The following is a 27,715-nucleotide window of genomic DNA, read 5'->3' as shown; positions in this document are numbered from 1 at the left end:
GAGACTTACGAAACAAAACTGTGGTTGTTTTGTTGTACACTCTGGGGTTTTTTATGTATTTTTGGTTACTTCAGGAATAACAGGAAGACAATGTGGTTTTCTCAGTGTTACAAATTTGTTTTCTTCAATGTTTAATGGCACCCTAATAATTTAATGTTTTTCTGTTCAGTCTCTTGCCCTGATTTTTCTGACCTTGTGCAGGGTCATACCACTGTAATGAGTTAGTAGAAAAAAAAGTTGATGCAATGGAGTTGGCTCCATATTTTATGACACATGCATGACTTTGTATGTGTGGGGAGGTTTTTCACTGAATACAAAAGAAATTGACTGCACAGATGAGAAAGGTGGCTAAAAAATCATACAGTCAGTCTATGTTATAGTTAGGAAGAGGTGAAAGTGGTAAGTTGAGTGTGACAAGTAGGGATAGCTTTTTCATTGGGCATAGATAGCTCTGCATGATTGTTGCTGTTTTAAACATTAAATGTATCAGAAGAAAGTTCTCTGCATAATAGGAATGCAAATATTGAGACTATTCAGTTTAGCCACTTGCTTGAATATGAAACAGTTATATTTGGCACTCTACAAACATGGTTGTGAATCTGGTCAGCATTTTAGATTGACTGGCTAAAGTTTGTTTAGGTTTAAATAAGTTTCAAATAAATGTTTCTTCATTTTTAAGTGATGTGCCGGTTTTGGCTGTGATAGATTTAATTTTCTTCTTAGTAGCTGGTACAGAGTTGTGTTTTGGATTCAGTATGAGAATTATGTTGATAACACACTGATGTTTTAGATGTTGCTAAGTAGAACTTACTCCAAGGCAAGGAATTTTTAGTGTCTCATGCTCTTGACGGTGAGGGGATGTGCAAAAAGCTGGGAGGGAGCATGGCCGGTTCAGCTGACCCAAACTGGCCAAAGGGTTATTCCATGCCCTATATATAAGCAGGAGGTGGGGGGACGGGGAATTGGCCTGGGATACAAATACAAGTAGGGTGAGGATTGGTTTTGTTAGTGGATGAGAAGCTCAACATGACCTAGAGATGTGCACTCACAGCCTAGAAGGATGAGCATGCCCTGGGCTGCATACAGAGCAGCGTGGGCAGCAGGGCAAGGGGGTGGGGGATTCTGCCCCTCTGCTCTGCTCTGGTGACCCCCCATCTGCTGGAGTGAGTCCAGAAGAGGGACACCAAGATGATCAGATGGCTGGAGCGTGTCTCCTGTGCAGACAGGCTGAGAGATCTGGGGCTGTTCTGCCTGGAGAAGAGAGGGCTCCAGGGAGACCTTAGACCTTCCAGTACCTAAAGGGAGCTGAAAGAGAGCTGAGGAGGGACTTTTTACAAGGACAGATAATTATAGGACAATGGGTATTGGCTTTAAACTGAAAGAGGGTAGATACAGATTAGATATAAAAATAACTTTATTATGGGGGTGGTGAGGCATGAGAACAGGCTGCCTAGAGATGTTATGGATGCCCAGTCCCTGGAAGTATTCAAGGCCAGATTGGCTGGAGCTTCAGCAACCTGTTCTGGTGGAAGATGGTGAGGGGTTGGAAGTGAATGGTCTTTAAGGTTCCTTCCAACCCAAACCATTCTATGTTGCTGTGATGATCAGAAATGCATAATCAAGGCAATGTAATATCCTCTCTAACAGGAAGCTTGTGGACTGGAGAAAGCCACATGTGATACTGTTACAGAGCAAACTAAGGAAATACGACCTAGATAAAAAAAGCTATTTTAGGATGTGTGTAAACTCATTAGGTTAACAGTAGCCAGAGGTTTCTCAGTAGTTCTCTTTCAGCAAGGAAAGCATATTATATGGGATTTTGTAAAATTGCTTCAGCTAACTCTTCTTGTTCATACTGGCTAATTGGCATATGGTTATGAAATCTAAAGACATATTTGGGAATAAATGAATTTACACAGAGATGGGATGGCAATTCAGAAAAATCTTAAATGTTGGAAAGGTGGTCTGGGAGAATAAGATTTGATTTAGAAGAATAAGTTGAATGCTTTATATTATATCAAAATAAAATATGGAGAACAGCTGTTAAGTTCCCCTGCCACCCCGTTCCTCACCATGGATTATAAAATAAGAGCCGGCACTGCAGTATGGTTGACAAAGAAGAGGTGTGTGTATGTATTGGCATGACTAATTGGTGGTATAATCTGGAGGATGTGGAGTTGAACCTTTTGCTTTGTTTTGTATTGTGAAATTCAAGTACTGTATCTGTTTTGGCCATTGTACTTTAAGAAAGATGTAGGCACACTTAATTTGCCTCAGGAGCGTAATGACTGATGATTTAGAAAAGGTGCTATGTGCAGAAGGAATGATTGAATTGGCATTTTTGTAACCCAAAAAAAAGATCAAGGGAAATAATAAGCTTTTAAGTGTTTGGAAGCTCACTACAAATAAGTGAACATCTGCCCTTGGTAGCTGTGCCTTGCTTACTAAAGGTAACGTGGGCCATTCCCTGTGTGTCCTCCTCTCACTGTTTGGCTTTTGGTTTTGTGTTTTATAAGGACTACTTCTAGTCAGTGTCTGGACAGTACTGAACAAAGAGCCTGAATCTTAGGGTCCTTTGAAAAAATACATAAATTAGCAAAATCACTACAGTAAGGATCTTCATCTAACCAGACAGATGTAGAGAGAGATACTTCAGTATAAACTTTAGAGCAGATAGAAGAAAATTTGCTCCCAGACTTGCTAACCACTTGGCCAGTAATAGACCTGTTGCCCCATGGGTAAAAATGGATCATGCTCTCCACCCACCTCTGTAAGGCACCTGAGTTTCAGTGAAGAAAAGTGCTAGATGAAAGGCTAATTTAACATAACCAACACTCATATTTTTGTGTGTGTCTATTGCATGTTACAGTGCAGTGTGTGGAGCCTAGTCAGATATATAATGGAAATCTGTTTAACCTCTTGAAGGCAACAGCTAATTGGCTTTGATAAAGGAGGTTGGATCTCTTCAGAATGATGTCATGAGCTCCTATATTAACATGTTCAGAAAATAAACAACATGATTTATGTTACGTTTCCTGCTGAATCTGTACTGGATCATATTTTTCTGGCCCTTTGAAATTTTCCTATTTTTTTCAGATTTGATAAAAATTGGTATCATTTCAAGGAGATCTTTAGCCAGTTCTATTAATAATCAGACTTTAAGCCAAGACATTTTCCCCTTCTACTTTGGTATGCAAAAAAAAGGAAACTGCCAAGTATTACACTAATTTTATCTGCTTCACTATTGGGATAACAATTAATAATTAGGTGGCTGACAAAACACCTTTTCTATCACTGCCAATCTTAGTCTTCCTTACCATATGCTTTCTCCATACTGTTGTATTACCATAGTATCAGCAACTTTTTTTTTTCCTCCTTTGTACAAAGTTTTTTACCTGGACAGATACCTAGAGGTAACAGTTTAAACAGGCTAAGCAAGAAATTTGACTAGCTTAGTAGGTTCAGATGTAATATGGCAAGTGCAAGATACATGCTTGAATAATGTACAGGAAATATTACCTAAGTGTAGACAAATTTCAACTACATTAAAAATTGAACAAATCTCTCTTGAATGTTAAGACACATTCTTTAGTTTTCAGCTGTTTAGAATTTCCTTCAGACATTGCTGTGTTAACTGGGCAGAGGCAGAGATTTGAAGGAATTCATTCAGTATTGCTACAGTTTTAATGGATAAGACTTGGAAAGGCTCAGGCATCATTTTTCAGGTGTCACTTTTTTTTTCTAGAAGTGAAAAAATGTTGCTTCTTAAGCGTCAAGTCTGTGTTACTGTAATAACACCTTTTTTTTCCAAAAGCTGTCATTATAAATGCTAATGTTTAACTTGTGGGCGAGAGATGAAAGAATGCAAAAACCCCTACATCTATAAACTAGAATATGTATAGGCAGATTTAGTCCAAAAGAGTGATCATCTAGGGAGCTGCTCATGTGAATGTGTGCTGTTTTTTGAGGAGGCTGTTCTCTTACCGTATTGAGAACAATTCATAGTTTGTTGTGCTAAGTATTCATGATTGGATAGAGAACGACATATATAGAACTCAAAAATAGATAACAGCTTATTTGGGAGGACAGGCAGTCCTCCCACTTAAAAAATATCATCTGGAAGGCTAAAAAATGTTGATGACTTGTTCCACCTCTCCACTCTTCCCAGCATATGTTGTTTTCCTCACAAGCACAGTTCACTGCCTCTTTTTAGAAACAGCCTTTGACTCCTTCTCCCTTGCATGGGATTTTAGATTTTGAAATCTTAAATGGGAAACTTTCTTCCCCTTGCACCTCAAGCTCTGCCAGAGCTGAGCTAGGAACTTATCTGAATTTCTGTTTTTCCTCTAGGACAGCCTTAAGACCTTTCTGGTGGAATACCTCTTTTGCTTCCACGTTCATGTTGGAATGGCCTAGTCCAGTCCGCTGCTGTATGGTTCCTGCCACAGGTGCTCTACAGCAATGTGTCAGGATTTTGCCACCAGTGCTAGTGGACCATCCAGATGGCTGTAAATCTGCAGAGGAGGTGAGTACAAAATGTGTTCTAGGAATTTTTGATGCTTTGGTCAGGTCTGTCTGCTTTGGGTGTGTTTCAGAGCAAATGCCTGCATGTGTGCTTTGTCAGTGGATCGTACTGGGTTTGTGTGGCAAGGTTTTGCTAGTGACTGACTTAGAGGCATCTTCTCTGAGAAGCTGCTAGAAACTTCCCCTGTGTCCAATGGAACCAATGCCAGCCATCTCCCAGAGGGACCTGCCACTGGCCAAGGCTGAGCCCATCACTTACAGTGCTAGAGTCTCTGGGGTACTGTATAGGAAACCCATGCTAGACCAGTGTGTTCCTGAAGGACTGCACCCTGTGGAAGGGAGCCATGCTGGAGCAGTTCATGAAGAACTGCAGCTCATGGGAAGGACTCAGGTTGGAGAAGTTTGTCAAGGGTTTCTTCCTGTGGGAGCATGGGAGAAGTGTGAGTAATCCTCCCTCTGTGGAGGAAGGAGAGGCAGAGCCAGGATGTGATGAACTGACTTTAACCCTCATTCCCTGTTCCCCTGTGCTGTTAGGGGGAGGAAAAGGTTGAGAAAACTAGGAGAGAAGTTGAGCCTGGGAAGATGGGAGGGGCATGAGGAAAGTGTTTTAAAGATTTGGTTTTATTTCTCATCCTACTCTGATTTGATTGGTAATAAACTGAACTTGTTTCCTCACCTTGAGTCTGTTTTGCCTGTGATAGTGAGAGATTTCTCCCTGCCTCTATCTTGACTCACAAACCCTTTATTATATTTTCTTTCCCTTGTCCAGCTGAGGAGGGATGGGACACCTGGAATCCAGTCAGGGTCAATAGTCTGCATGCATATTTCCATATTTTACTGTTCCTTCAGCATCCTGTTGGGCCAGTTCAGTTGTCTGCAGCTATTAAACAAGTTTCCGTAAGAATCCCGTTAGATATTAGTGCAGACCTAATTAAACTGTTATTGTGGTTCTCTCTGAGTATTGGGAAGCATAGTATCCAAGTGGATAAAGGACCTTGTTATTAGTTTTCCTAAATTCACCTTTACCCTCTCAGTAGATCTTGAAAAGAGTTATTTAGTCCAGTGAACTGGAATTCAGATCAACTTTCCATCCAGATGACCTAAGAAGGCCTGAGTTTTATTTTCTGTGTTTCTACAACAAACACAGTACCCTTAAAGCATCCTTGTCAAAGGATGATGTATTAAACGACCACTGTGTAGTCATTGGCTGTGCAGTGAGGTGTTTAACAACTGAGTATTCGTGAAGCCTCCTCTCTGTGTGCATCTCCTACGCTTTTTTTAAGCTTGATTGAAGCAAGATGGAGAACCAAAGTTTAATGGGATGGACAGGCAAAGATGTGGCATGACAGGAACATTTCCTTTGGCAGAAAAGTTTAACCAGTGCAATTGTATTTAGTGTGTTAAATGGTGTCCTGCACTTGGAATCATTGGTATTGACATTTTTTGCAAATTTTTCATCCCGATTTTTTTCTTCCCTGTAACCTATTAGCAGTTTTCATAGGTTAGTTTTCACAGACTGAGTTCTGAAGAACACTTTGGGTCCAATTCTGAAGTTCAGGTTCAGCATGGTGAAATGGGAGAAGTGTGTTTCATGTTGGAGTGGGTCCTTTTCTAGTCAACTTCAGAAGATCTAACATGTAGTCTTAAATTCAGTCCTTCAAAGGTATAACTGGAACAAGTATCAGTTTAGAGGAGAGGAAAAAATATATTCAAAATTACTACCTAATACTCTTTAGTAGTAAAGGTTGATAAGAAAAAAAAATCTAGGGTAGAAAAAAGTAGAGAAAAATTTTTTCTTCTGGGTTTACGTCTTTTGGCCACTGAAGTGGTATCTTCACTGATGTTTTTTTTTTTTTCATGGTAGCCTAATCACCTTTTCTGTGCTTGCTGACTACTGTTGAGTTTAATGAGATCACAGATTTGAGGAGAAATAACTTCTTTTGGGGAGAATACCCAATTGGTCTGAGTCTGCACTGAGAGACTGATGTGGCTGAATAAACACAGTTGTTCTTGGTTATTTTTCAGTTGTGTCAGTTCTCTGATTAAGTTTCTTCATTGCTGTGTAGATTTTTGCTGGCAGAGTAGAAGGCTGGCTGGTTGGAGTAGCAGCTACTTACACAGTAATAGTGTGCTGGTAAATCTTTAACCATGGTCTGGCTTCTAAGGCATGTCTACTCTCTCTCCTTGTAAAGATTCTAGAGCTTTCAGAGAAGTTGAAAATCTTTCAGAAAAGGTATTGAAGAGTAATATTAAATGTCTGGGAGCACAGAATTTTAGAAGATGTTTTAAAAAATATCTGATCTCTGATTTAATTTAAATTTTAGCAGTGATTTTATTTCTCAAATTCCTTGATTTTCAATTAATATATAGTTGAATTTCCAAAACAGTTCCATCACATTCCTTTCTTTAATATTGTCTGACAGATTGACCTTTTTTATGGTGACCTATTTGTCTCTTGGCTTCTAGTCAGGAATTAATTTTGAATTGTAAAACAGCTCAAGTTGCTACAAGCTTTATACCTTCAAAAATAATTTGATGTCAAATTAAATACACTAGCTGTTTTTTCATGAAGTGCTTGACAGTTTCTGGAGGGGAAAAAAAAAGCAAAGTAATAAGCACCAAAGTATTTGAAGAAATTTAAGTACTTTACTGATGTGTGATGCATACCTGCCTTCCTGAATGTTCTGCTGATTGTTTTCCCTATGCAACTGTGCAGAAAATTGTTATCATCACACTTATAGGTAACTGGGGAAACAAGTGAACTCTTCCACAAAATAATCTTTCTGCCTCAAATTGCATATCCCACTCTTCAGATTTCTCTGGACTGCTGTACAGCACAACAAATAAAAAAATTCTAAATTTTATTTACTTTTTTACCTTATTGATGCATTATCGTGATTTTATTTAAATTTATCAAACTAGGATAAAAGTTAGGCCAGATGAAAAACATGTTTTGGAATCACTAACTTTAAGAGTATACTCTTGAAATTTAATGTCTGAGAGAATCTGCCATTTTTTTTCCTAAGAAATATTTAAGAAACAAAAAGAAATATTCAAGAAATAAAATGCAGCAATGTTTGAAAAGCATTTATTACAGAATAATGAAAATGTAGCATTTTCTTTTGAAAATGACCTTGTTTAAATAATTTCCATGGCCTAAGTGAAAACTATTTTCTTTAATTGATTTTTGTTTTTCTAGCATTTTCTCCCATAAATGAGCTCAAAGCATGATCAATTTGTTCTCTTTTTTTAAAAAAAGGGCAGATTTTTGAAGCCATTAACAAAATAGGACTTTTATTTCTGTGGAACTCAATTTATCTTCTCCACAGTGCTGCTTTTGACCAAATGTAAACTTGAATGTAAAGTTTATATTTATTTTTCAATGAAGTTGAAAGATGGGAAGACGTATGTGCATGATCAATTAAAATCTCTGTGATTTGGCCCATATTTATCCACTTTTATGGTTACAGATACATATTTATTGGATGGGTGGATACTGAGCACCCCAGACTTTTTGAATGATATGGGCTGCTTTATATTTCTTAGATAGGTGAGTTCTTCTGTCACTTTCTCCTTGTCTTATTTTACAGTGTTGAGTCCAGCAGTAGGAGATCATTTTCCATCCTGTCTCTACATTACCTGTTAGCTTAATTTGTGTTGGTATGGTAGCAAACTAGGAGATGCAGGTATAAGAGCAGTGGGGTGGGAAGGGTGTTTTCTTGCAGGGACTTGACTTGGTCAAGTTAGGGATAGTTTGCTTGCTTGAACAGCAAAGGGATAAAAGCACTGAAAAGGAAAGGGAGAGTAGAACTCTGTGGTGAGAATGTCTCAGTGTGAAACCAGTCTTTGCTCAAAATGGCCAGTACTGATACCTCTGTGAATTCTCTTGTGGTGTCAGGTGTAGCAGCCTGGACTGCTACAAGTCAAGTTCGGGGTAAAGAAGCAGAAAGGGCCTTTGCACGGTATCCTCAGATGTTTAATTCAGCCACGTGGTGAGCTGTTCAAAGCTCTCCCAGCACACACACGCCTCAGCTCTAACTACCCTGTCCAGGGGTGAACCTGGTCTCAGGACAGTACAAAGGTGAGGGCCGATCAGGGAATGGGGAGGGAGTGCCTCAGGGACATAGGAACAGACATAGGAAGAGGAAAAGGAGCAAATGGGGTCTAACAGCTTTTTGAGGGAAGCTTCTTGTGTCTCCCTAAACCAGGAAAATGCCCCCCAGGATCTCTATAGTCAGGCAACGCAGGTCAGCGTAGCTCACCTGAAGTCTGAATTCTAGAGTTTAGGCTCAGTTCCTGTGGAGATACCAGTACCAGTGCTTAAGACCGAGATTCCACATGGACAAAGATCCAGGATTCTAGTCATGAAGAAGAGCCATTGCAATATCAGTCTGCTTGAAAACTCTCCCAACAACTTCTCCCTATCAGTTTCTTCTTGCCTTGTCCAGTCTTGAAAATGTTCTCAAGTTCTAAAGGATTTCCAAAACTCCGCATTTATTATTCTGAATTTTTAGCTTTTTATCTGTTCTTTTCTTCTTGTTCACCTTTTCAGTGTAGAACCCAAAATATGGATATTGCCTACTTTAGAAATAAACTTTGCATGGAAAAATTGATGAGTGTCATGGTTGAAGAAAATCTCATGTTTGTTCTTTTTATGCCATGTGTATATTTGCATGGATTAACAATTGAAACAAAGGACTTAAAAGTGTGGTATTTCTCAAATTTGTGTTGTCAGTGATCTCTGGAAAGACAGAATTAAGAAAAACTCCATCTAAAACAAGTGAGTCTAAGGGAGAAAGGGAAGGATGGATGTGAAGAATCTTCTCTTCAGTGCAATATTGTGTGTGTTAATTAAGTACAAAACAGTTGTTAGCAGCAGAAGTTACCTGCTGAGCACACAGCTTTGTGTTGTGAGAACAGGCTTATCTGGGATTGTATGCTTAAAAGCCACATTGCCTTTCTCTATAAATACAGCCTTATTGCTCTCTAGGTAGACTTTTTCTTTTCCCTATGGATATAAAGCAAAGGAGCACAAGCTTTTTGGAAGAAACATTGAAAAAATTTCATGTATCTGAAAATTTGACAATGCTAGCTTTTCTTTTTTTTTTTCTCCATATATGATCAGTCTTTTCTTTCTAGAGAAAGAGAAACATGCACATGTTCTGATTTTCTTTGGAATTTTTTTGGGGTTTTTTTTTTGCTTTTTTTTTTGGTTTTTTGGGAGTTTTTTTGGTTTTTTTTTTTGGTGTTGTTGTTGATAGACTTTTGTGGATGGAGAGCTGATGTCTTCTCTGTATTTCAAAAAGTGTTGAGCCCTGCAAAACTGCTGACTTATTTTGGTTAGAATTTGGGTGTTTTCCTAGACATGATGAGGTGTGGTACTTTTCAATTTTTATTTTAAACTATCTGCAGTGGCAGTTTTAAAGGAACGGGAAGTAAAACTTGTTAGCTTGTTTGAATTCTTTGCCATTCTTCATTCTACTTGCAATATCATTCTTCATTTTACTTGCAGTGGTGGAGCCTACTGTGTGTTAAGTGATTGTCACCTGTATGTTTTCAAATTATATATCCTAATTCTTCAAGTCTTCATGATTAGTCGCACGTGTTATCCTTTCAGCAGTTTTTAACTTGATATTGGCCTGTATTTGTTTTTCAGCAAGTTCTGCTGTTACTCTAGGCAGAATTCAGCCAGCTTCTCTATGATAAATGCCCTATAGCCCCAGCATGCACAATAAATTTTCTTTATCTGTGCTTTTTTCAAAGCTTTTCTTCTAAAACACCATTTTGAATATTTTTCACATATGCTGAAGGCAGAGAAAAAGTGTTCTTCAAAGTTATTTGGTACTTCTTCAATTTCCCCGGCTGGATTTTTATCTACAGTAGAAAGTTTTCAGGATTAGAGGTTTCTGCACTTACTCACAAAAGGATGATTGAATCTATTGACTACAATTTACTCAGTTTCCAGAAGTCTCCTCTATAATATTTTTTTCCTCTAATTAGCTTATTCTGCTTTTCTTTAAATCAAGTTCTTGCCCATTAGTGATTGATCCTTAATGATGGCTATTTTCCTATGTAATTTTCTGCCATCTTTAAAAGTGAAGAATTAATGAACAATTTTATTCCACTCTAGCTTGTGGCTTTGATACATACCTAAAAAATAATCAGAAACTTTATGGAGATTTGAGATTTTTGAACATTTGAGACTTAGCTGGAAAGATTTAATAATTTCTTAAAACATACAAGGAAGGTGTCATAGATGTCTTGTATAAGATTTATTCATTTGATTGTTCAGAGCATGCACAAGTTTTTGTCTATAAAAAATATGTAGCTAGTTTTGTGATGGTGAATTTTCCTGACCTTCAAGTAGTGAAAGATTCCTCCTTGAAGTTTGTAATTCTTTCATATGACACCTGAGTTTCTAGTTTTCTTCTCTTCTAACTTAATAGCAGAATAGAGAGTAAAATTTGAAATCCTTTTGTCTGTGTTCATCACTGTTTTCAATAAGAATTTGCTTATTTCCTCAAAATACTTCAAAAGCAAATGCTGCCTGACAGTTTTGAGTGTTGACATGTGCAGACTGAAGAAAGTATAATCTGCAGAAAATTCTATTATTTGACACATTTATTTGAAGAGCAACTTATTCATAAAGATAGTATCTATTTTAGTTCTGTCTCAGGTGGTAAATTCTGAGTTTGATGTTGGACATTTTAATGTAGAACTTTTAAAACATTTTGGAAGTCAATTTGATTTTCTGAACCGTGCAGAAACATTGTAAAGGAAGACGGAAAATGTGAGCATTGAGAATATGAAACAGCTTACTGTGGTTTTACTTCCACATAGTCTAATCTAGTGCATATGATTTCTTAAAGAAGCTTGCTCACAATACTAAATTTAATTTTTTTTAGAAAGAATTTTAACTTTAAAAAAAATCCTATCAGGTAGCCTATTCTACTTACAGCTCAACTGGCATTTGCCAAGTTATTTAAAATAATTTTTGGAAATGTATGCATTCTTGATTATTAGAAATTCTTGACTGTTTGCATGCTTTGTTTCTTAGGGAACCTATGCCTTGTAAGGCCAGGTGATGCTGCTTTTGGCTAGAAGCCTTCACGCCGTGTTACATCCTGTCACAAGACTGAGAGCCTAAAACATGTGGAGGTGTTTGCAGCTTTTCCTTGCAGACAGCTAATAGCGTACTAATAGCCTAATCTCTGCTACTGTGACACTACTCAGCTGCAGTATAAATTTTGGGTAACTCAGCTTTTAATTTCTTAAAAGGCCATTTAGATCCAATAGGGAGCCTAAAATTACTTCATATTAAGCTGTTTCTTCTGAGTAATGGTAAACTTTCACAGTCTGTACCTTACATGACAGATTGTTTTTCTTGAGGAAATGGAGGTCCTCACCTAGAACACCTGTGTTGTTGTGACCTCAATTTTTCTCTAAAAGTCCTGTAGTGTTGGGGTTGAAAGACCAGCTAACACAGCTCTTCAGGGAGTTATTAAAAACTGGACTCAGTTTATAGCTCTAGGATGCTGACTGGCAGGAGTGTTGCTGTGCTGAAAAAGCTGAGTGCTGGGTCACCATCTGTGAATCAAAAACTATTCCAGTGGTTCTAGTCCACTTCAGCCTTCTAGGCTGCTGTGAAGGGTAGCAGAAGGTTCAAATAGGACTTACTGATGCCATTAATTATTGCATGTCAAGGGTCTATGAGCTTAGTGTTTAAATCATCTCTTGCTGCTGTTAAAAACAAAAGCTTTTCACTCATGAATTGCTCATTGTCTTCGTGCTGCCTCTGATACTTAGCGATGAAAATACTGCCTGTATTCTCATGCTGGCTGTTTCTCTTAGTCAAGCACCCTCAGTAGCCCTCCCAGAGTGTGCCTGCATAGTAGCTGTGGCTTGGAAGAGAAATGTTTGTTCTCTGTCAGCATCTGAGGTGTCAGTAATCCAATTTAAGACTGCAGTTGTTTCAGGAAAAGAAATAACTGTCTTTTGGCTTATAAATCTGCTTTCCAAAAAGGATTGCCTATTCTGCACCTGTCACGAGAGGCAGTTCTGCTGTTCAGTCTAAGAGGGAAAAGATTTGAATAGCAGTGATTTGAATTACCTGCCAGGACTGTAACAGCCAATAACTTAACGCCCCTTCAAACACCTACTTCTCTTTGCTTCAGGGTGTTATATATCTGTGTATTCATTTTCTTATGTGTTGCAGTTAACCTGGGCTAACGATGTTCTCCAACTATTTGAAGCAGTTCTGTAAAAGGATGTATAGTTGTTTTCTGGTTGTTAGATTGGCAATATTAAGTAATGTATTTTGATTTCTCACTGGACATAAGAGAAGTATGTTTTAAATTTTAGAGCAGTTGAGAGAATGTGAATGTGTGAAGAATCCCTGAATGAGATGTCTGGTTTTAGATAATTTTTATACAACCTGTAGAACAACAGAGAAATGAAGTTGTTGCCTCAGACATTTGAAATCTACTTCAAAGTTAAAGACTAGACATCTAGTGTATCTCAGCTGGTTATATGACAGCAGTATTCTTTGTACTTTTATTGTGTTCTTAATTTCCAAGTTTTAGCTATCCTCTTGAGCTCTTGCAATATTTACAGTGATAGTCTGATAGGGAATATTTAATCTCCCTCCTGGATAAATTTATTCCTTTTCTTGCATAGCAAAAATTGCTGTGAAAAACAGAATGTAAATTCAAAATCTGTGCATTAAATTGGTTTGAACTTTTATTATTTGATTAAAATGTTGTTCTTCTGGTCCTTTGAAACCTTGCCCACTGCAGTTTCTTCCTGCAAGCAAGACAGGACTTTCTTAAAGTCAATCTAAAGAGGTCTGACTATGACTGGGAAAGAGTGTAATTTAAGTGATTTCAAAGGTTTTTATTTGAGCAGTTTTGTAAATAATCTTTTTTTTCCATTCTCAAAAATGCTGTATTGCGGGAATTTGGTGTTTTTACTAACTCATTTGAGAAACCATTAAACACTGGTTTGCAAAATTATAAACTGTTTTCAGAATTTCAGTGACTGTAGTTGTTTCTGAAAACTATAGGTACCAAAATAGCATTGTGTTTTCAATTAATTTTCTTGCATTAACTGAAAGAACTTGTTTTAAAAGCCAAACTTTTTAAAAGCCATTTTCTTCAATTCAGAAATGTTATTTCCTTACTATGTAGCAGTATTTAGAGCTAATCTTAAAAGTTGAAAGGTTAAGTAAAGACTACTTAGGTAAGAAGGTCCCTTCCAACCTGAAGTATTCTATGATTCTGTGATTCTGGATAGGGAGAATCAAAGGTTCAAGTACACAGTCACACAGTTCCATACAGTCGTAAGCAGTTTGACAAAGTTGTAGTTGGAGGGCATAACTGTTGTTCAATTTCTGGTATTGCTTTTCTATGTGATGAGAGATTTTAACCTCACAAGAGCTTCTACTTTTGTGAGTGTAATGCATTCTGTTAATTTGTAGGAAAGGAGGTATGAACCAATAGCTTCTGCCTTTGTGTATGAAGTTCATCCTTGTTTTTCAACTGTAGTCAGCCACTTCTATGTTTGTTATTCTGCCTTTATTGCAAGGCCTACCGTTTTTAGAAATATAATTGATTTTTTTTTTCAAATGGCCAATTAAAAAATGACTTCTTAATTTAAAAATTGCTTCTGATGAATTAAAAGTGTAGTCTTCCTACTCAGAGCGAGAAGAATAGAAATTTATTGTACTGACCTACATTTCTCAGATTTTTCTGAAGTGCAGGTTTGCTTTTAATGAATTGTTTTCATACTGTTCAGACTAGTATGATCTGCTTTCTCTCATCACCTCCTCAGAACTTACTTGCTGAATTGTACTGAACAGATGAATAATAAAACCTTTCAAAATCCATGAAATGAGCATAGCCCCATGATATATTCTTCTCTTATATTAACTTCTGAGAAGAAAACTACTGGCATCCTAAAACACTTTAGTATTATTTTTGCCTGTTGAAATTTACTGGATGCATTTGTGTTACTGTGAAAAAAATGAAGAATAATCCATTTTCCACAGGTGATGGGCCACCCTAATTTAAATGTTTTTTTTATCACTTGCTTTCACAGCATTGAAAGGTAGTGCTTTGTTTATCCTCAAACCAACCTGATGTTCTGATGGTAATGAGCTCTCTGCAAACAAGCACTAGAACCAATTCAGAGCATGAGTCAGTAAAAAAAGAAAAAAAGAACAAGATAAAACACATCAGCCCAGCAGCAAAAGTAGTTCTGGAACCTTATTGTAGTGTTGGCATCACTTCTGTTTTCAAATATGGATGTAACCAATGGGATTGGCCTCACTAATAGTTCAGAGGTACAGAGTTGTAGACAGTGCTCACAACAATTTTTTAGAAATTTGCTCAAAAATCCATACACATGCCTAATATGTTACCTTGCAGTATGCCAGTTCTTCTCCCTCATTACTAAGTGGACTGAGAAGCTGAAAATTCAGTTTTGTCGAAGCCATCAATCTTTCCTTAGATGCTGTTCAGTTAATCATTTTCAATTTGGTTTAAATTGATATTAATAGCTTAAAAATAGCAAATGTTGTGTCAGAATTTTGACAAGCCCTTATTTTGTGCCAGCTTCTCTTTGTTCATATCTGAAATTCTGGAAAACAAACTTTACATCAGCTTTGTCTGGTTACGTGCTGCAACCAGTGTAGAATCCTGATTCAGCTGAATAATGGCAATGAAGTCCTTTGTCAAGTCTGCTACAAAGTCGTATTGAAGACTGATCACTGGTATAAACAGAGATAAAGTTGATCCAAAGATAAAAATTACTGAGTATTTGTGTGCTATACTGAAAAAGAGTAAGTTTTCTTTCCCATGCCAACTGTGTTTGTAAAAGAGGTTGTTAAGTGAAACAATGCTCTTTATATGAGCAGTAATTTTAAAGATGACCTTTTCCTGTAGTGTCAAATGTATCATGGATTTTGTCATGGGGAAGAAAAATTCACTTGACCTTCAGAAATAACAAGACTTGAATGTACCCATTTTTCCTCTTTTCACTTTATTCTTGATAAAGTACAACCTTTGTTCCTACCTTTTCCAAGATGTTTTTAATACTCCTTTTTCTTCCAGAGTATAAGGGTTTTGTAATCTATAATCCAGTATTTTGAAGGGATGAAAAATACTTGGTTTTGCAAAAATCGTCAGTTCTATTACATGACTCTTTAGATAAATGCAATTATTAAGCCTATGCATTTGGGGATTATTTCTGTGTTTGCTAGGCTGGTTTGTAGATGCAGTTGACTTTCTTTGCCATAAGAACACACTGCTGATTCATTTTGAATTTGCTTTCGGGCTCCAAAGGTTTCTTCCTGCAGAGCAGCTTCTGAGCGTGGTAGTACCGAGCCTATATAGCTAATACTTGTAGAATCATAAAATGGTTTGGGTTGGAAGGAACTTCAAAGGTCATATTCTAGTTCCAAGCCCCTGCCATAGGCAAGGATGCCAGCTAGATCAAGTTGCTCAGGGCCTTATCCAACTTGGCCTTTAAGAACAGGAATTTGTACTTTTTAGTTACTGAATATTTGAGGTTTTAACCTGCCTGTTTTTCTAGCCTTTGAATGTCCCTTGAATTGGCCACCCAGATCAGTTTCCTGCATGTTGTTTCAGGGTATTGTCTGCATGCTCCAGCCCAGCTGCGTGTCACCAGCAACCTTGCTGAGCATGCTTTCAGTCCTATCCCTCAGCTTCTCAGTAAAGACACTAGACAAGTGTCAGCTCCAGTTTTGGCCTCAGAGAGCCATCACTAGTGGTTGTCTGTCAGCTGAACTTTGTATGGCTGGTCAGAACCCATAAAGCATGGTGGTCCAGCTAGCAGTCCACCCCCCTGATAGCTCACTTCTTTAGATGAAACCTCACTAAGTTCTGAAAAAGTACTCTGGAAGACTGTCACAGTCCCTGTTGAAGTTATTGCAAACACCATTCACTGCTCTTCCCTGTTCACCAAACCAATGCTCTCCTTGAAGAGAGTTGCCAAATTGTTCAAGTATGGTATGGCTTTGGTGTATCTGTACTGCCTTGTTCCCCTTTTGGTTTTTGTGTTGTGGTGATCTGGTTGGGATTGGGTTTGCTTTATTTTGTTGTTTGTTTTTTCGTTTGGTTTGGGGTTTTGTGTGTTTGTATGTAAGATTTCTTACATAATCTTTGCAAGGACTGAAGTGAGACTGACTTAGCAGATGGTTCTCCAGATTCTTCTTTCCTAACTGATGATAACTTTTCTCCTGATCTTGAGGATTGTGAAACTCTGGATCACTATTTCATACCTTTCATAGATGATAGAGAATGGCCCTGCAGTAAGATCAGCCTGCTCTTTCAACACCCTCTGATGCCACCTTTCTGATGCCATTGAGTTGCACATGTTCAAGTGGTTTAAGAGATCCCTGACCCAGTCTGTGTCCTGCATGTGAAGTTCCATGCTGAGCACTGGATCTGCATTATTCTCAGCCCTTGTTTTTATCCCCTATCCTTAAAGTGCTGTTATTGTTGCTGCTTTTGCTTTGTTCCAACTTGTATTCCTGGATTATCTGAGAAACTCCTGTCATGCTCAGGAAATGTAACTCAGCCATATTCATCAGTCTTTCAACAGCATCCCAGGCAGTATAATTGTTGTGGAAGGGCACATCTGCCAGCTTTTCTTCTGTTGCCACCATTTCCTGAATTTATCTCTCTCAGCCTCCATTTTGGGAGTTTGCATCCACTTATCCTTTGAGTGCAGTGCTTAGCTGTCTCTTCTTTTTTTGCATCATGGGGCACAGACTTGTGGCACTTGGAGGTCTCTGTGGAGATGCATCCACCTGCTGTTCATCCTTGCTCACTTTGCTCCATAGCCTGTTCCACTGAAGAAGCAGCACTCAGAGCGTTCTTCCCGTGGTTGAGGCCACCACCGCCTCTCCAGCAGCAGAGGGAGGAACCAAATACACAACACAAGCCCTGGATAGCAGAGCCCTCTTCCCAGAGCTCTGGGTCAAGGCTCTGGTACCTTAAGAACAATTGCTTCTTTGGAGTTTCTGGGCCCCTCTGCTTCATTGCTCTGCTGGGGAAGCAGGCAGGGGAAGTGCTGTCACAAAAGCAGTGGTAAAAATGCAGTGTAATTCATGAGATGATAGACTGCCCAAAGGAATAAGAGCCTTCATCTAAGGTACAGGGAAGGGCCTTATTGATGGAAAACTGTGTGTTGAACTTTCGCATCACTGTCTTTTCATCACTTCCCCAAACCCTCAAAGGATTCAAAGGGTTCACAAAGTGTCTTTTTGACATTTCACTGAACTGACAAAAGAATTCTCTTTTGTTAGAGGCAGATATACCACCAGGCTATGCATTCTAAAGCACTTGATATTTTTATGGACAGCAAGTCTAGATTGTGGTTCTCCTGATGTCTTGCTAATTTGAGGACTCCAAAGCACTGTGCTCCTGTGTGTTTTACACTGTTTTACAGCCTAATGTCTCACAAGTCTGAACTTCAAGAAGTGTGAAATTAAAAGAATTGGTAGAGTTTTCTTTCAAAACACGTATTTTATTAGCATTTGTGTTCTTTAAGTACAAGCAGGGTGGTGGTGTGACTTGATTCTTTGCCAAATCATTTCTATGGTGTCTGAGTTTGGACCAGAAGAAACCTATTGTATGAAGAGTTTAAGGGCAGTCATGCACTATGTCAGACAAATTTTGTCTGTATACAGTATTTGTTTCTGCCAGCGGTTGATATGCACATCTGGGGCAGAGAATAGGGGAAACTGGAATGATACTTCTCACTGTACTCTCCTGGAATGCAGTGACTTGAAGTTCATGGTCAGGGGCTGCCTGAAGTAGGTGTAAGGACTTGGTATTTAATAGCTGATGAGGAGACTTGCAGTGCTGGCAGGGGATGGTGGCAGGCAGCTCCCCTGGATGACTACACATTGTAGGGAATACATTCCTTTTCTGAATTTTAACCTCTTGTGCTAAATTCACTTGATTTCTGCCAATATAAGAAAAAAGAGTAGCAGGCAACAGTCCATCTCTATTTACCATCTCCATACAGCTTTTGATTTTATAGACCTGCCACTTGATTTAGGTTACATCTTTTCCAGCCAGGAAAAATGCTACTTTCGTCTTACAATAAAGCTGTTCTTTGTTGTATTCATCCTTCTGCACTTCTCACTTGTTCCTTTTAATCCTTCTATATCCTTTTTGAAATTATAAGACTGGATGTTCACATAGCACTCAAGATGAGAGAGCAAATACTGTGTAATGGTGTAGTGAGGGTTTGGTTTCTGTTTTTTACATAGTGGTCTGTAACAAATTTATTTTTCTTTCACTGCTGCTGATGGTTTTAAAGAATTTCATAGTACAGCTCCCAAGACCCAGAGTTCAGGTCTATCCTCCTATCTATTAAAAAAAAAAAAAAAAAGACTGAAAAAACCAACCAAAAAACCTCCAACCGAACAACCCCTGGGATTTTTTCATAATGTATGTCACTTGATGTTTCATTGTGGTAATTTCATCTGTTACTTTATCATCAGGTTGTTAGTTACAGATATTTCTGCAGTTCCTAGTTTTGTACAGTCATCCCTGTACACCAAAACTATATAGATGCAAGTTGAGGTCCCAAACAAAATTCATTCTTGGTATTTGATGTACACCTATGTAGTAAGCAGAGGGTTGTATACCTCTCTAGCTTTGTACAAGTGGAAGGCCACAGGCTTCTGTGTTGCTGTACCATCCAAAGCTGTGTGAAGGAACATCCTTCAGTGTAAAGGAGTGCAGGGAAACAGGAATGTGTCTGCTGCCAGTAAGAAGAAATAAGCTGTATTTAGAAATGGGATGTCATGGCATCTTCCCTTAAGAAGGGTGAGGGGAGGCAGGGGTCAAATTATGGCAATGAAATACTAAAGGAAGTGCAGTCTTAATGATGCAGGCTTTTAATGAGGTTTTTGCATAGTCACAACTGATGTACTTTAACCCCAGCTGGCATCCAAGTCCTGTGCAGCAGCCACTCACTCACGCCCCACCACCCCAATGGGATGGAGGAGAGAATGGGAGGAATACAAATGAAAAATGAGTTCAAACAAAAGCTGCACAAACAAGTAAAACAAAACAAGGAGTTCATTCACCATTTCCCATGGACAAGCAGATGTTCAGCCATCCCCAGGAAAGCAGGGCTCCATAACATGCAACGATTTCTTGGGAAGACAAAAGCCATCACTCCAAACATCCCCTCTATATGAGCTTTATATGACTCCATATAGTATGGAATATCTTGATTCAGTTGAGGTCAGCTGTCCTTGCTGTGTTCCCTTCTGCCCCCCCAGCCTCCTCACTGATGGGGTGGGGTGAAAAGCAGAAAAGGCCTCAACAGTGTTTAAGCACTGATCAGCATTGATGAAAACATCCCTGAATTATCAACGCTGTTTCCAGCACAAATCCAAAACATGGCCTCTACTGGTCGCATTAAAGGAAATTAACTCTGCCCCAGTCCAAACCAGCACAAAGGCTTGTGATTAAAGTTTGCTTTTCAATAAATTCTTCAGTTTTCACTGAAAGCGTGTAAGAAAAACTTAGTGTATGTAATTTATAAAATTCTAGCATGTCTTTAAAGACTTCTTATTTTATTCCCTTCATTTTCTATGTGAAGAGTGTCTACAATTCTGGTTTTAACTGGTATGCTGTTCCCACTGGTAAACATTTCAGGAGTACTCTGAGTTGAAATATGTCAGTAGTGGTTAAAAAAAAAATTAAAAATTAAACCCTTCGTATTTTAGCGTGAGGAAGCTCAAAGCTATTCTTGATTCTGCCCTACTAGTCACGGAAATATGCAGTCTTTATAACAAAATCTGTAATTTGAGTAGGGCAAAAGAGAATTTCAAAGGCTGGCATTCTAAAATTGTAATGTATACACATTGAAAAATGTATAGAGGTTTGCTCTATAACCAGACATTAAGCTAATAAAGGCAGTTCAAGTGTCAGAATTGCTAACTTTAGCTTTGAATACCTAGTAAATGATCGTGGTGGCTTATGGGTACTTTGTTAACCTTGCCTACTGTTTTATTTTACTAAAAGGGATGTTTGTTTTTGGTTTGCTGAAAGTAAAGCATTTGTCTCTGTGATGCTTGTGTAATAGGCAATTAGACCCTGTGTAAAATCCTGGCATTTGTAGGCCAGCATTCCTAGTGATGGACCTAGAATGTCAGTGTGTGCTACATGGGAGAAGCATGAGAAGTATCAGCCATGGGATTCACACAGTAGAGAGTGATACCCTACTTCCCAAGATGTTCCTGGTTTTCATTCATTTAGGTTGTCCTGGTTTGCAGAGGATCCAGGGAGTTTCTTCTAATGTCATTAGATGTGCCTGCCTTCTTTTCCAGTGGCTCAGCAGAGGACTCTGTTTTGGTCACTCATTTTGATGAGTGATGAGGTGATGAATGTCAACATAATAAAGGACTGGGATAATGCTGCTATAATTTACCCCATTCCCATATCTCACTGAAATGCATAGGACATTAATTTTTTTTGCATACATCATAAGGTAACTAAATTGTTACCTTTAAAATGGAGTTAAAATTTCTGATTTTAGCATCTGTCCTCAGGTAAATTTTGTGACTTCTTTTTCTTTTTTTTTTTTTCCAGATATAGAACGTGGTCTCTCAAACTGGATTAAAAAAACCCTGTTGATATTTTTATTTATACTTTTTTATTTTTGTATTTGACTTAAAGTGCCATGAAAAAATTTGCATATTGCAAGGTGGTCCTTGCCACCTCTTTGGTTTGGGTCCTTCTGGATATGTTTCTATTGCTGTACTTCAGTGAATGCAATAAATGTGATGAGAAAAAGGAACGAGGCCTGCCAGCTGGAGATGGTAAGTTATCTGCCTAAGTACTCTTTAAATTATGCTCCTTTAAAATTGTACTCTTTTTAAAGATTTGGGATTTTTTTTTTTCTCAACGATGTTGCATTGTGTCAGTATTTAGGAATCACAGAATATTCTGTGTTTCTTTGAATGACTAGAGAATAACCATATTGCATGACATGTATGTTGCAGACTTAAAACACTTAAGATGTAGAATTTTAAGCACTAATGTATATGAAATAACCCTAAAAAACTATGCAACAAGAAGTGCAGAAATCTAAGCCATGTTAATGCAGTCTAAAGCATATTTAAATTTCCATGAGTGAGGAAGCAAAGGCACTATTAACTTCATTAGACCTGCTAATAAAATTAACCAAACCAACTACCAAGCTCACTTGTCTGCCTGCCCCTGCAAAAAAAGACTTCAACCATCCAAACTGAAAAACACCCCCGCCCCACAACCCACCTAACCCAAAGTTTAGACAAAGACTGTAGCAATAAGGCACAGTAAATATGGTAATGAAAAGGTTTATGATAAGAGAATGAACTTGGATGTAAAAGTGACAAATATGAGTACATGCTTCTCTAGATAACTTTTAAGTGAGAGCTGTATTATTCACTACTTAAGGTTTTCAGTTAAGCTTTCAGTTTTGTTATTGCCATCTTAAGTTTTAGAGTACCAATTAGATGAGCTGAATGTGGGGTTGTTTTGTTTGGGTATTTTTTGACAGCACTACTATTGACGTTGCCAACTTTATTTTTAGGAAGTTAGCATAGTTGATCACATGGGAGAAATGATTGGTGCAGGGAGATTTCTCATCCCTGCAATATCTCAGTGTATGCATTTAAAACAGCAAGCAGCTGCCACCTCCACTTTGTTTGTGAAGCATCTAATTTTGTAGTAGGTATCTCTCCCACTGAAAAGGCTGTGTCTGTGTTACACTGCTGATGTTGGAAGCCTCTTCAGTGATGGTAATTGTCAAGTCCAATCAGTTAATTGCACTCAAGGTTATTGCTTTCCATCACAGAAAACTTTTTCACCTGTTGACATCTGGTATGAATCTTGATCTTGGGAATTTTCAGAAGTATTTTAAGAATAATGTTGTTCTATTACAGAATAACACAGGGGAGATATTTAAGAAGTGTCAGATTTGGTTTACTTGTTTTCTTTCCCTGTGATGAAAACAAGCCAATAAATCTCCACAGAGAGCACTGTGTAGAATGTAGAATTTCTGTGCTCAGCACCTCTGGACTCCTGTTTTCATGAGTGCATGTGAACAAGGGGTTCTAATTCACCTGAATTTTGCAGAATTAACTTAAATTTTCATTACTGGCATTGCATTTTTTGAGTTTCTTTTTCAGTAAGAGGAAAGTAAAGTGGCAAGAAAATTAACTAGGCTCATGTAGAAAGTATGTCTTCTACAGAAACTCAGGCTTTTTTTGTCCTGTTTTTTTTTCCTTTTTTATTTTTTTTCTCCAGAAGTTTGGAAATTCTTATGTGGCAAGATAATGGCTGATGTGTTGTTATGTAGGAATAGATCCACTTTTTGGCTTCCCATAAAGCAGATAACTTATGTCAGAAAACAGCAGGTGAAGTCAATATCTATCAACTTAATGCGATATATTGATAATGTTGAAATTTCAGATGACATACGAATTCATTGTGGGAACCCTTCAGGTGAGGGAAAGTCTTCAGTTTTGACAGATTAGTATTATGACTTTCCCTATGCAACACTAATTTTACTTAGTTGAGTAGAGTCTTCATTCTGACCTTTACCCAAACCTGTGTGTGTTAAAATTCTTGATATGTTTATAATGTCTTATAGTCGGCTGGTAAACAAACAAATGAAAACCCACCCAAACAAAACCTTGTATATAATTTTGTACATTTTCTTGTTTGGTGGGGTTTTTTCAGTGTTTTTTTGGTTTTGTTTTTTTGGTGTTTTTTTCTTTTTTTTTTTTTTTTTGGTTGGTTTGTTTTTTTTTTTTTTTTAACAGCTGATTTGTAGTAAGGTATGTGCAGGAGTAATAGGTCTGCTAGAAACCTTGGTTGACCCTGTGACATTTCCTTTTAACCAAGCTGCATGCCTGATCATAGATATTTTTACTTGTTCCAGTAGTTTGCTGATTTGGCATCTGTAGTGGGTTTACTCCTGCTCAGAGTGCCTGGAGTCTTCTCAGATAACATTGAGGCTATTTTGTCTGTGAAGCTTTTATTAAAATCTGCTTTTTCACTTCACTTTTTCCTCTGCTTTTAATTTCCATAATTGAATTAGTTTCCTTGATTCAGCATAAATTATGCTAGTGTTCTGAATTTAATATCCTCTTGTCCATGTTACTCTGGTATATAGCCTCTCTTTTGCAATTCATGGAAGAATTCCATGGCATTTAATGAACTTACTCATCATAGGAGTAAGTTTTTCTGAAGAGTTTATGTTTATTTTAGGTTGTACTTGTTTAGTTGGAAAAATCAGTCTTTAGCTATTTCAGCAGGAGCACAGGATTTTGAGGACAACTTTGGACAGTTTGGGCTTTCATTAAGTTAGAAGGATGTTTTCCATAGGCTTTTAATACAGAAAATTGAAGGATTTTCTTTTTATAGAATTAGGCAAAAGCCATAGCCAAAATTGTCTTTTGGCTCTTTCTCATTGGTATTGATGACATAAGATACCACCATCTTAAATCAGGAACTTCAGGTTATGTGTCTAATATTGGATTTTAGGTTATCCTGCTGTAATGTTTTTAAAATTGCTGAAAATAACGTGTCACGGTTTGATGCTGGCACAATGCCAGCGCCCCCCATGAAAATACACCTTCCCAAATAAATGCTGTGAGATGCGATCAGGAACAGAGCAGAGCAGGCCCAAGCTTAGAAATAAAGGAAAAAAAAAATCTTTATTAAGCTACTTCTACTATAAAAGACACATACATACACTAAATCCAGGGTGAAGACTCTCCAAAACACTCCTCCCCCCACCCAATTTCCAAAACAACCACAGTGAGACACCACCTGGGATTCCTGATCAAGTTGCCACCCTTCAGATAATCAATATTCAGTCCATCAAGGGTGAGAGGAGTCTCTCTAGCACCATAGACGACCCCAGGAAACACAGTTGCCACCCTTCTGTGTTTCCCTGTCACACATGGCACCACCCGGAGAAAATCTGCCAGTGTGACACTCTCCTTTCCATGTCACAGTGCTCTCACCACCGTGCATGGACAGACTGCTCATAGGGCTCCTTTAAGGATGCTTTGCCATGGACCAAAAGAGACAACAGTTCAGCTTCTCATTTTGGGACCACAGTCCCCCCCATTTTCCCCTGGGGCCAAGGGTCCAGGAACAGAGATCATCTTCTTCCTGAGGACAGAGGGCATCACCACACCCTCTTCTTCCTGAAGATGGAGGACTTCACCACACCCTCCTCAGCTTTTCTCTGTTCTATCCATTCCTGTGCTGGTAGTCGCTGAAGCAGATCTCTTGGCTCACCATTGCATCCCCCTAAAAATGCAGTCTCTGTTGCAGGAGAAATTGGTTCAGTCTATGGCTATCAAGAAAAGTCCATCCACAAGCCACCTCATCATCTCCTTCCACCTAAAAATTCCTTCTTCTAACATCTCAGGTCCCAGACTATCTCTCTTCTACTTCAAATCAAGGAGGAGTAATATTTTACAAAGCCTTCATTTCCCAGGAAAGGGTTAAAAGTCTCGGACTCCCTGGACAGCTGAAATCTCTGCCCAGGACTCCCAACTCCCATGTCTGGGCACCTTCCCCCCACCCTTCTCCTTCTCCTCTGCCGGTAAATTCCAGGTGCCCTCAGGCTCTCTGTCTCTTTCCCTCTTGGGGGGGGGGGGGGGGCGGGTGGAACAAAGCCATCTCTGTTTCTCTCCACCCTTCCATCCACAGGGGGCTCGCCCAGTTCCAGTCCTTCAGCCCCTGGCCTACCTCGACCAGGCCACATGGCGTCCCCTCTCCCACCCAGCCTGTGGCTGGGCAGGGGAGGTCTGCACTGTACCCTGACCCGAACCAAAGAGACAGTTCCCCTGGGAGTTCTTGCTTTTAACCCCCTGTGTTCTCAGAGGTGTGTCCATGCCTTCAGTGGTCGCTCCAGGTGCCAGTATCCAAACCTGACCACTGATTGGTTTGACCCCAACTTTCTGAAAAAATTCACTTCCATGTCAAACCACGACATAAGGAATAGTAAAGGAATGTGCAACTGTGGAAAACTCAGTGTACATGGTTATGGGGAACTGTAAGGTGAGTGAGATGAAAGCCTTGGTGTCTACTCTGACGGAGATTAAAGGCTGGGAGTTGAAATGACACAGGTGTGGAGTTGAGGAGACAAAAGGTGAGGTAGAAAAGGGACAGGCCACTAGCCAGGTAGGAAGGCAGCTGAGGTGGACATGCTTTGGAAAAAGAGGGTCTGGAGAGTACAGGATTGAGTAACTAAGATTATACCAGAGGGAGGGATAGTTGGAATCTAGTGACTGTAGTTGCATGGGATGATTTGTCTATGGACTTAAGCTTTTGCCAACCCCCTCCACCATGGCAGAAGACATCTGCAGTGGCTTCACCAGGTAACCTGGGGAGCTGGGATCAGAACACCCAGCAGTGTTGTTTCCAGCAACAATCCATGAGCTGTGAGAAGCCTGTGCTTGTGCTGACTGATACAGCTGCTCTTTCTTCTCCCTACTGTGACCAGAGGGCTTGGGAGAAAACTGGGGGAAGCTCTTTCCCAGTGCTCAGCTCTGAGGTTGCTTCGCCTCCTCTGACATGGATGGTGCACATCAAACTGCCACACATGTTCTTCCTATTGCCGCATCTTCTGGATGGTGGCTCCCTTTTTGTAATTCCTGGTGATTAATCAGTAAAATTTACAAACAAAAAGTAATTAATTGTTTTCTATTGAAGACTGTTGCTGTAAGTTTAAATGTTGCTATGAATTGGAAAGAAAATTACTTAACTGTGGTAAGTTAGCATCATCCATGTTACGGTTTTTTTCCCAAATCTAAAATTCATAGGATAGTTACTTGAACATTATTGTTTTCCTATGGAGATTGGCATTACAATTTAGACTGCACAGCCTGGAATAGAGCTTACTTAATAAATGTAAACAAGTTCCAGACTTAAAGAGAGGGTTCAAGATGTTCTCTAACAGCTTAGGGACCATTAGGGACCATTCTTGTAAACAAAATATACCTAGGTAGTACCGTGGTTTTACTAATAATAAAGATTTTTTTTTTTTTTGTGCAGCTCTGTCTTATTTCTGTAAGAACCCTGTATGTCATCCCTCAGGTCTTGACTTAAATGAAGATGAAATGAGTCATTCTTTACCCCCAGTTAGAGGCTTACTAAAGGTCTGATTGAAAAAAAAAAAACAAAAGCCTTCCAGCTTTGGCACTTGATGTGGTTTCAAAATAAATTTTCAGAATCATCCTCTTTCCTTTTTTTTTCTACCTCAAGGTACATTCCCCTTGTGTAATGATTAGGGGCACTGGGGAATCTTTCAGAATTAGGACTGGTGAATTGCAAGAATCATGTAATCTCAGCTCCTTGCTATTTACACTCTTTTCCTGGAGCAATGACAAAGTTAAACTAGGACACAGCCATTTTTGTCAATTGCTAATCAAGACCTTGCATTCTGAATTTTGAGCTCTGGTAAAGATTGGATCTCTAAATTGTGACTTGGTTCTGAATAACCTCATCTGCATGAAAAAATCCTAAGAAGAAAAGTGAGCAATTTCAAGATTTAATTGTTGAAAATGTGAACCATTTGTCATAAATCAGTCTTGTTCTGTTAAGATTGAGGAGTGTGTAAGAGGCAGAAGTGCTCTGAACTTTTACCTGTCCAAACAGCTTCTTGTAATTATGGTGCCGCCTCCAAAGGTGACTGGACTTTTCATTGGTCAGTTTACATGGGCTCTAAAGGCATCTCACCAGAAGAATCCACTTCTTTTTCCTGGCTTTAGATAGTCTTAGATTTTGAATTATCTGGTTTTCATCAGGCATATTGCCTGGTAAAAAGAAAATTGTAGTCCACAGACATAAAGAGTTGCTGATTTTTTAATGAAGATCTGGAAGAGATCAAGCCTTCTTTGAAACTAATGGTTTACTGATACAAATAAAAATCTGGAAATACATTACTAGATTTCTCATTTAATCAGGTGGTTATTCAGTCATTCATTTAGTTTTGAAACCTGTAGCCATAAATTTAATTTCTGTTTGTTAGAAGAATACCACCAAGTACATAGAGTCCTTCAAAGGAAATTTTTTTCTGTATTTAACTGACAAAAGAGGACTGTGGTTTGAATTCTTAACAATGCATTTATTAGTAA

At 38.6% G+C, this 27,715-nt stretch overlaps 2 protein-coding genes across 2 annotated transcripts in view; both read left to right on the top strand.

The window, feature by feature from the left end:
- Positions 1 to 21,220, top strand: part of LOC128806758 (translation initiation factor IF-2-like) — a 42,901-nt gene extending 21,681 nt beyond the window's left edge. The window contains exons 3-4 of the mRNA XM_053976607.1: positions 4,351 to 4,525; positions 21,162 to 21,220. Coding sequence (XP_053832582.1) covers positions 4,351 to 4,525; positions 21,162 to 21,167 — 181 coding nt within the window. The 3' untranslated portion in view covers positions 21,168 to 21,220. The remainder of the gene's footprint in view (positions 1 to 4,350; positions 4,526 to 21,161) is intronic.
- The window catches only part of GALNT1 (polypeptide N-acetylgalactosaminyltransferase 1), a 45,787-nt gene continuing 39,240 nt past the window's right edge, over positions 21,169 to 27,715 (top strand). Inside the window, exon 1 of the mRNA XM_053989703.1 lies at positions 21,169 to 21,391. Coding sequence (XP_053845678.1) covers positions 21,253 to 21,391 — 139 coding nt within the window. The 5' untranslated portion in view covers positions 21,169 to 21,252. The remainder of the gene's footprint in view (positions 21,392 to 27,715) is intronic.

The sequence above is a fragment of the Vidua macroura genome, chromosome 1, assembly GCF_024509145.1.
Source record: "Vidua macroura isolate BioBank_ID:100142 chromosome 1, ASM2450914v1, whole genome shotgun sequence".
Lineage (NCBI taxonomy): Eukaryota > Metazoa > Chordata > Aves > Passeriformes > Viduidae > Vidua > Vidua macroura.
The sequence above is the reverse complement of the archived record's forward strand: the minus strand, read 5'-3'. Positions and strand labels throughout refer to the sequence as shown.